At 42.0% G+C, this 10,000-nt stretch overlaps 2 protein-coding genes across 5 annotated transcripts in view; one reads left to right on the top strand and one right to left on the bottom strand.

The window, feature by feature from the left end:
• Positions 1-10,000, top strand: part of Rab23 (RAS oncogene family member Rab23) — a 117,416-nt gene that overhangs the window by 99,299 nt on the left and 8,117 nt on the right. For all 4 annotated transcript variants that reach the window (XM_086555572.1, XM_086555570.1, XM_086555573.1 and 1 more), the window contains 3 exons: positions 834-955; positions 5,450-5,612; positions 6,681-6,760. In XM_086555572.1, coding sequence (XP_086411698.1) covers positions 834-955; positions 5,450-5,612; positions 6,681-6,760 — 365 coding nt within the window. The remainder of the gene's footprint in view (positions 1-833; positions 956-5,449; positions 5,613-6,680; positions 6,761-10,000) is intronic.
• Positions 1,916-4,896, bottom strand: LOC147468011 (uncharacterized). Its single transcript, XM_086555574.1, has one exon. It carries the CDS (start codon positions 4,119-4,121, stop codon positions 3,897-3,899), a length of 225 nt encoding a protein of 74 aa, XP_086411700.1. The 5' UTR covers positions 4,122-4,896; the 3' UTR covers positions 1,916-3,896.

Genomic DNA, 10,000 nt, shown 5'->3' with positions numbered 1-10,000 from the left:
AAAGAGAAAGAGAAACGTATCAGCGTCGCATTCCATGAATTAGCATTCCTAATCCGTCGTCGGGGCGCTCTGAAGAAGCTCCCTCCCATCTACATATTCATCCAAATAACTTACAACAAGATCTTCCTTACCTGTTTCCAAGGTCGTTCTTTCACCTTTGTAGATAATCGCTCTAATGACTTGTAGAACTAGTATCACCTTCATTTTTTTTTATGAAGCTTTCTCACCCCCATAGACAATTACGAATCGTCTATGACTATGCAAATGACTCGAAGACTACAAAATTACCTTTACTTTTTTCCAATCTATGGTTGATAAAATATTTCATCCCTGGAGATAAACCACATAAACCATAACACATGAATTACAATATCCCTTTCCTAAGATGGTTGGTTTACTCAGGAAAATATACCACGTAAACTATAACACCCCCTTTCCCCCCAGGAGGTTTATTTATATAACCCACATCAACTCCACCATGAATGACCCCCATAAAAACCACAGCGCCCCCTTTCCCCAGATGTTTTATCGAAATAAACCACTTAAACTAAACATGAAAAAGCCACATCAACTCCACCATGAATGACCCCCCTAAACCCCAGCGCCCCTTTTCCCAGACGTTTTATCGAAATAAACCACTTAACCTAAACATGAATAAGCCACTTAAACCCCCTAAACCCCGGCGTTCCCTTTCCCCAGATGTTTTATCGAAATAAACCACTTAACCTAAACATGAATAAGCCACTTAAACCCCCTAAACCCCGGCGTCCCCACTTAACCTAAACATGAATAAGCCACTTAAACCCCCTAAACCCAGCGCCTCTTTTCCCCAGGTGGTGATCGTGGGCAACGGAGCCGTGGGGAAATCCTCGATGATCCAGCGGTACTGCAAAGGAACCTTCACCAAGGAATACAAGAAGACCATCGGCGTTGACTTCCTTGAGAGACAGATTACGTGAGTCACAGCCTCTTTGGTGTCTTTTGTCTGTTTTATCGTGTCTTTGTCTGGTTCTGCGTGTCTGTCTGTCTGTCTCTGCTCCCAGGTTTTAGTTCTTTTTCGTGTCTTTTTTCTTTCCCTTTTTCTTCTCCTTCACTTTATGTTCTAACTTCTTTTTATCATGCTTTATTTGTTTTTCAAAATGCATTTTTTCTGATTTGATTACTAACTACTTATTTGAACAGAAAGTATAATTATTTGCTATATCACTTTCAGTTATTTTGTAAGCAATAATGATAATTTTCGTTATTAGTAATGATAAAAAATTATTAATGATAAAAAATATTCTCACACAAAAAATATATTGTGATAAAGTGAGGAATATGATGTAGCACTATAGGTATGTAAAATTCAAATTAGATTGACAGCTCTCTTAAGGTTCTGAATGATAAGACACTTCATCTTCATCACCCGCTGCTTCTTGAATACACCCGTGTAATATGCTACTTAACTTTTATTGGTGTAGCCCATTCTTAGCTTCGTTCTCCATTCGTGCCTTTATATTGCACTTAATTCCTTTGCTTCTCGCCTTATCACTTTTCTTCTAGTTACTCTCCTTAACTCCCTTCTTTTTCCCCTTCTTCTTCTTCTCCTTCTTCTATTGCTCCTACCACTTCCACTCACCCCCTCCCTCCCTCCCCGTTCATTCGCTAATTCCTCTCTCCACTTGGTTGGTTTTCTGGTGTGTGATCCCACTAACGGTTTTCGGGCCCTCCCACCTTTCCTTTTTCATCTAGCTGATTAATTTTTCTACATTATTTGTATTTATATGCAATGCATTTATACTATTAATATGACGATGTTAGCTGCCATAGTTTTTGTGCAGTGCATCTATTTTTGGTGATTGCGGAAGACGGAAAAAATCAAAAAATAACATCGAAAGTATGAATGGTATGGCAATTTCCTTTTAACCACATATAGTAGACACAATAAAGTATCTTTGTCAGTATTTTTGTAAACGTAGCTTATATGACAAATTTGATTCAAAAAGAAAATTTTACCTTTCTTTTTTCGTAAAAAGTTTGAGATATAAAAATTCGCCATAAACTTATTTGAAGCAATTATTGTTTGATAATACCAGGAAAAGTTTGGACAAAAGTGATGATTATGGTGCTGAAATTTCCTTTAAATCGGTCAATTACTGACAGAGTAATTTAACATTTCGTATCTAAAAAACAAGTTTTGAGAAAATTGACGCTTTATGTGAACATATATAAGGCTTGATAAAATCCACTTCAAAATGTATCAAATCTAAATATATACATACTTTAACTATTCAACCATTCCTGGGAAGCCTGCCAGTGATTATTTAGGTAGTTTGAGGCCATGTTACATAACTTCTGTCACCTGTATAGCCTCTCAGACTCTAGCCTGGGAGAAACTGCTCACGATACAAGGCTCCTGGTCCCGTTATTATCATTTTAGAATATATAACACTTTATTGATGTGTTATATATCTCTAATATGATAATAACATATTAATTGGGTATCAGTGGAGCCCACCCACCTCATTGATGCCAGGAAAAGGTGTTCGAGATTAAACATTACCAGGCTGGTAATCTGGGCCAGGTGCCGACTTTCTCTTGTTTTTTGGGGGGGCCTTTTGCGGTGTCACTTTCTTTTCGTCCATCCTCTGCTTAGACAACAAACCCTCAGCGGTCAAGGCGATGCCAAGATGCTGTAGGAATCGGTTGGTCACAAAACCAAAATTGTGATCTATAATTGTGAGATGGGTCACGAATGTCACTCTCTGGAGGCCAGCAAACTTAGCTTTGTTTTGATGGAACCAAAGCTTAGAATGGAAACTCTCGTTTCTATTCTGACTCTGCCCTCGCAGGCATCTCTCAAGGAGGGCAGGACTTGATAAGTCATAAAAGAACCCCCCTCACTCTGTCTTCATGTTGCTTCTCAAGTCTGATGTAATTTGTCTAAGTGTCTTGGGAGGGGAGTGGCTTGCCTTCATCCTTGGCCTTCTTGAATACACACCAAGAAGAGTCGTAGTGTACGTGGTGGTGATTTCCATCTCCATCTCTGGAAATGGCATGCCAAAAGCTAGACATGATTTTTAATTTCATTGTTATAACATTAGTCCCAATACAGCCCCTGATAGCCTTCCCATAGTACCTTTGAAAGGCATCTATCTGTCTGTCTGTCTGTAAATTGGTACCTTCCACCAACCAAGCTTTTCTGTATCACTTTTCCTGTTTTTGTTTTTTCCCCTCTTTCAATTCATTTTCCAATTTCCTCAGCCTTGTCCCCATTCGTTTCTGAACATGGTTTACACATTCCTCTTTCACAACACTGTGGCTATCATATCAAACTCACATCTTTGTAGGAGCTTGAGTCGCCATCACTAAGGATGTTATGTATCTATAACCTTTACTCTCACTTCTTTGCCACATCCTGACTGCCCCTTCAGCCTCCATTGCCCCTGACAATCCGCTGAAGTTAGCTTGGCACTTTCCTGAATGTTCTTGTACCACTCATCAAGACTATCTTTTCTTTTCTCTTTCATTATCGCACATGCTCTACAAAAAATACTAAGAACTTCATAGTCCATTACCATACCAGAGTAAAAATCCATCACAAAAGCGGCATCTACATGACTTCTATGACCTCTGGTCATCCATGTGGCATCAAAGCTAATGTCTGCACTTAGCTTGTCTTCATCTCCTCCTTTTCCTTCATTTACATATGCGTTTTCCATACACTGCTTAGTTACACTCTCTTGCTGTTTGTAATATGAATCCATTTCTTTATAAATATAATTTGCATGCCGAGTAATTGTATAAGTAGCGAGTTCTTTGACACCAATGGCAGCTGTGAGGCGTGACAAACCTGCACCCCCATATCCTTCTGACAGCGAATGATATACAAAAGCAACATTTCCTGCTGTCAGCTAACTATTCTTGCATTCCCTGGGCTCACACTGATACACAATGCTTTCACACTCTTCACATCTAAGGGTAATGTCACAATCGAAGTAATTCCTCGTTATTTTCGAGGTAACTTTATTGCCACACTCACACTTCACCATATTCACTATAGCTTGCAACCCTTGCAATGATATAATCACTGTCCCATCACCATCGTTAGTGTCGTAGATCCTATCCTCTTCTGGCATCAAGCCGTGTCCATAGTTCGCAGCTGAGGCATGGATCCCATGTGGCGACGAGAAGTCTGGGGCGGGTGCGGGGGATGGGGTGGAGGGCTTGCTTCTTTCTTTTTCCACCTTTTTTGGATCCTTTTACGATTCCTTTCACTGATAGCCTTTCGTTTTGAACTTACACGTGGCATTGTCAATCAATATAATCACAAGAACGAAGATAACTATGATAAATCCGCAAATACGTGTTGGCAGGAGCTTGTGCAGACGCACGTGATCTTTCCACCAAGGACTCCCCTCACTCGCCGCGCTCAGCCGCTAGGGTAGCGCAATGGATAGCGTGCCGGCCTGCGAGCCCCGACCAGGCCCGTGAGTTTCCACTGTCGCCTGGCGGTCACCGCCATACCTGGTCAGCACGGTGGGTAGGGACCAAGCTCGGATCGAGTCAACAGGCGTTGACACATTCTCTCACGAGTCAGCATATGCTGACACAGGCGGGCTTGCCTCAGTGCACATAAGCCCGGCGAAGTATCTGCTTCGCAAATTCAGCTTATCCTTATCCTCGCCGCGCTTCCGTCACCAGCAACAGCCCAAATTATCAAATTATGCAAAAAAAAAAAAAAAAAAAAAAAAGAATTGACAAGAAGGGGGCGTGACAGCACTACTACGCGTTTAAAGAGCCAGCCCTTTAAACTTTCACTACGGGGAGGGGAACGCATTAGGCGTCTGACCACGTATCGGCTTTGATCCGATGAGGTTCAAACATGAAGTGTTCAATTAAAAAAAAAAAAAAAAAAAATAAAAAAAAAAAAAAATAAGCTATTCTTTGCTTCGTTCTTCATTCGTGCCTTTATATTGCATTCTAGTTACACTCCTGAACTCCCCTATTTTTCCCCTTCTTCTTCTTCTTCTTCTTCTCTTCCTCCTCTCACCCCTTCTCTCCTTTCCCACTCATTCGCTAACTACTCTATCCTCTCCTCCCTCTACCACACACTGATTACTTCCTCCTCTCCCTCCTTTCCTCTTTTCCTTCCTTCCCTCCCTCCCTCCCTCCCTCCCTCTCCCTCCCTCCCTCCTTCCCTCCCTCTCTCCCTCCCTCCTTCCTTCCCTACCTCCCAACCTCCTTCCCTTCCTCCCCCCAACCTCCTTCCCTCCCTTTCCTCCCACCCTCCTTCCCTCCCACCAACCTCCTTCCCTCCCTTCCTCCCTCCCTCCCCCCCTCCCACCCTCCCTCCCACCCTCCCACCCTCCTTCCCTCCCTCTCCCACCCTCCCACCCTCCCTCCTTCCCTCCCACCCTCTCCCACTCACCCGCTGACCCTCCGCCTCCCTCCTACTCTCCCTCAGGATAAGCGGCGAGGAGGTGCGTCTGATGCTGTGGGACACCGCCGGCCAGGAGGAGTTCGACGCCATCACCAAGGCCTACTACAGGGGCGCCCAGGCCTGCGTCGTGGCCTTCTCCACCACCGACAGAGACTCCTTCAGCGCCGTCAGGAAGTGGAAGAAGAAGGTGAGGCGGAGATAAGATGGGGGTGATGAGGATGAGGATGATGATGATGATGATAGAAGTGGGGGGGGGGGGAAGATAGAAAAGGGGAAAAGATGGGGGGGATGATGATGATGGTGATAGAAGTAGGGGGGAAAGATAGAAAAGGGGAAAAGATGGGGATGATGATGATGATGATGATGATGACAGAAGTGGGGGGGGGGAGGTAGAAAAGGGGAGAAGGTGAAAAGGGAGGGACGCTGGTGTTGATTAGTGTAAAAGTAGCTGTGGGATGGTAATAATTTCAAGTTCAAAAGGTTTATTTTATAAAGTATATAATGGGGGGTCAAGTAGCGTCGAAGTATTTTAGGGATGAGGATAATTTAGGGATTATCTTAGGGACGAAACGACGATAGTGAAAGGAAAAGGGAGGGATGCTGGTGAAGAAGGGTTTGCAAATGAAAGGGAGATGGAAGTATTTTAGTGATGATAGTGATGCTGATGAAAAGATTAGAAGCAAAAACAAACTGAACAATGTAATCAAATCATGTTCTAGGTGACCAAATAAAAGGGACACCTTAAGAATTTTAAAACTGTGTTCAAGATCATGTTCCAGATAACGAAACAAAAATAATAATTTAAGAATTTTAACTGTTCTTATCAAGTTTCAAAGGGCAATGTCATGCGGCTGCTTCATTACAGCTTTAGTGTTAAACATTAATTTAGGGTTCCTAGTAAAAAAAAAAAAAAAAAAAAAAAAAAAAAAAAAAAAAAAAAAAAAAAAAAAAAAATAATAATAATAATAATAATGCTTATATTCCTGTCATACCAGCTACTTACAGACATTAAAATTTTCATTTATGGATACTAATTTCGTCCCACTATACAAACAAGAAAACAAAAATGCATATATTCTCTAGACAGACTTAGATATTTCCATCTATGGATATTCATAGATTTATGCTATTTATTAGATTTATTTACAGTATTTGCTATTCATGCTATTTATTGATTTATTATTCATAGATGAATACCTATTTCGCCCCACTTTGCCTGTGCACCCCCACTGACCCCCTCCCCCTTCCCCCCCAGGTCGAGGACGAGTGTGGCAGCATACCCATGGTTCTCGTGCAGAACAAAATCGACCTTATCGACCAGGCCACCGTCAAGCCGTGAGTACTGGCACGACGTCGGCGCTCGTGTGTGTGTGTGTGTGTGTGTGTGTGTGTGTGTGTGTGTGTGTGTGTGTGTGTGTGTGTGTGTGTGTGTGTGTGTGTGTGTGTGTGTGTGTGTGTGTGTGTGTGTGTGTGTGTTTGTGTTTGTGTTTGTGTGTGTGTGTGTGTGTGTGTGTGTGTGTGTGTGTATTCGTGTACTTGTGCGTGCGTGAATAAGCATTTAAACGTGTGCGTGATTGAAGACTTCCATGAAGCCACTGGTAGTAACATGAGCATCAGTGTGTGTGCTCATCAATCAAGCAGAAAATCAAACAGCACAACCCTGCCCAGCAAGCAAGCAAGCAAGCAAGCAAGCACCCACCCTTCGCTCCCGTCCTACGCCTCCCAATCCATCACGGCGCTCCACAGAGGGCAGCACTTACTCACTGTCAGGTGCATGATGATAACGCTAATGGTGCTGAGGAAAATGCATGCGGACTGCGGGCGGGGGGTGGAGGCGTGAGTTATGCTTGCGATGCGTCCGTAGATTGGTCATTGCAATAAAGATTCGTGGAGAAACATGCTTAGCAATTGGTTATGTCTTGGTATGTGTTAGTGAGTAACAGGTTATGGGTAAGCCATCAGTAATCTTGCCTATGAGGAGCAAAGAAGTTATTTATACCAGATTGCAAATGTTGAAAAGCTGAACATTGCATACATCATTTCGTAAACGAAAGTTGGAAGATGACAGTCACTTAAAAAGAAAGAAAAAAAAAAAAAAAAAGTTACAATCCGATAAGTTATTTCAAGTCAAGGATTTTAGTCGAAAATTTAGATTGAAAATAATAAAACAAATAAAAGAGGGAAAGTATCTTCTACTTTATGCAAATGCCCCGTGTTTATATGATATTTACCTCCAATTTTAGAAGAGGAACGCGAGTTGCCATGTTAGCGTCGCAGATAAACCTTCGTAACTCCGGGTTCCGTAAACAAATGAGACATGAATAATGCATGATTTCGAGCCTTTTAAGGGAGTGTAGAGGCATCTCAAGTCATGACATTTTCTCATCAATAACATCCCGCCATAGCTTCCTTATAATCTTTTTCCTTTAACTCTTTTCTCCTCTTCGCCTTTTCTCCCGTGCGCAACACTGATCTAAGATCGTGGGACCTCGCGTCTAAACCGTATCCTGATTCACACGTTGGCGTTAATTAATGCTAAGGCTCAACCTAAGGCTTTTACTTCTGAGTTCTTTTCATTTTTGAGGAAGGTGGGCTGGATGATAATAGTAATGACAATAGAAATGCAAAATAAAAAGGAAAGTGTAATAACGATTGTTAAATGATAGAAGTAACAATACCCACAGATACCAAAAGATACAATACCCATGAAAATAAACAATCCGAACAATAAACATAGTTAAAACAAGAACCCTAATACCAAAAAAAAAAAAAAAACAAAGAAACAAACAAAGAAAAGATACACCATCCTCCCCAAATACGAGATAATCTCCCCCAAAAGTCAGTGTTCTCTTCTCCGGCAGCGTATGTTATAATCACAACCGCCACTTCACTTTCCCTTTCTTCTTCAGACCGGTTCGAGACGACGACGCTGCCGCTGTCCTTGGGGCGACGGGGAAATATTGGGGGGATTAGCTATTCACTGAGTGTAAAAAATTGCATGTTTTTGTTTTGATTTTTTTTTCATAGTGGTGGTGGTGGTGGTAGGGGGGGGGGGGGGTTTTCATTTCTGTGTGATAGATGTGTGTGTGTGTTTGTGTGTGTGTGTGTGTGTGTGTGTGTGTGTGTGTGTGTGTGTGTGTGTGTGTGTGTGTGTGTGTGTGTGTGTGTGTGTGTGTGTGTGCAGGGAGGGGGTGCGTTTGAGTGTGTGTGTGTGTGTGTGTATGTAAACATATATAATTTTTTTGGGTGTGAGGGTGGGTGATCGGAAGAATCGGCCAATCACAGCCAATCAATTTAATTTCTGTACAGTGGTATAGCATTTATTCTTATTTTATTTTATTTTATCTTTATACAGTATTTAGTTCCCTTTTGTTTGGTGATAACAATCTTTAGTGGATTAGCAGTCTTTTTTATTTCCTTTTGCGCTCAAAAGGGACACAAGTATATGTATGTGGATCTTTTATTTTCTTTCTTTTTTCTTACTCCGAACTTTCATTCCGTCTATGTTCAGCTTGTTTTTTTTTCTTCCATTCTCGTTGTTTATTCTTCTATCTGTTTTTTTCCTCCATCTTTCTATTCTTCCTTGTTTTTCTCTTTCTTTCTGTCTTCCTCTTCTTGTTTCTCTTCTTCCCCGCCTTCCCTTCATCCTTCTCTTTCTGTTTCCCCTTTATCCTCCTTTTTATTTTCCTTGCTTCATCCCAATCCTTCTATATCTCTTTTGTTTCGCTCTCTCTCCTTCTCTTTCCTTCACTTCATTTTCGCTCTTTTTCTTGTATTTCCCTTTCTCTTGGTTTCCTTGTCTCTCTTTATTTCCACTTTCATCTCCTCTTTCTCTCTCCTCCTTCCTTCTTCTCACAGGTTTCTATCACTTCCTCTCTTCTCCTTTCCTCTCTCCCATTATTTTTCCTTTCATTCTATTTCCTTCTTCACCCATCTTCCTCTCTTCTCCCTACCTTTTTATTTTCTCCACCATTTCCTCGTCCTTCCCTTCTCCCAATTTATCCTCCCTCACCCCCCACCCCCACACCCCCACACCAAGTCTTACCCCAAAACCTACCCCCAATCCCCCCCCCCCCCAAAAAAATGGGACCCCGAGATGATGATGATTAAAAGGCTTTTGATTCATTCACATCGATATTCTTGCTTGGCTTGCGAGGGAAGCTGATGGCGATTGTGCGTGTGGACTGACATCATGCTTGCGCCACGTTCTGCTTGGTCTATGTGACGTCTATACACCTGTATGTACACTTGCATACACACACACACACACACACACACACACACACATATATATATATATATATATATGTGTGTGTGTGTGTGTGTGTGAGAGAGAGAGAGAGAGAGAGAGAGAGAGAGAGAGAGAGAGAGAGAGAGAGAGAGAGAGAGAGAGAGAGAGAGAGAGAGAGAGAGAGAGAGAGAGAGAGAGAGAGAGAGAGAGAGTGAGAGAGAAAGAGAGAGAAAGAGAGAGAGAGAGATAGAAAGAAAAAAAAGCGAAAGAGATAGAGAGAGAGAGAGAGAGAGAAAGAAAAAAAAGAGAAAGAGAGAAAGTGAAATGAAATGGACCTATAAAAG

This window comes from Penaeus japonicus, unplaced genomic scaffold (genome assembly GCF_977035675.1).
Source record: "Penaeus japonicus unplaced genomic scaffold, GWHDUDI00000001_assembly GWHDUDI00000031, whole genome shotgun sequence".
Classification (NCBI taxonomy): domain Eukaryota; kingdom Metazoa; phylum Arthropoda; class Malacostraca; order Decapoda; family Penaeidae; genus Penaeus; species Penaeus japonicus.
Note: the sequence above shows the minus strand (reverse complement) of the source record. Positions and strands in the feature narration are given on the sequence as shown.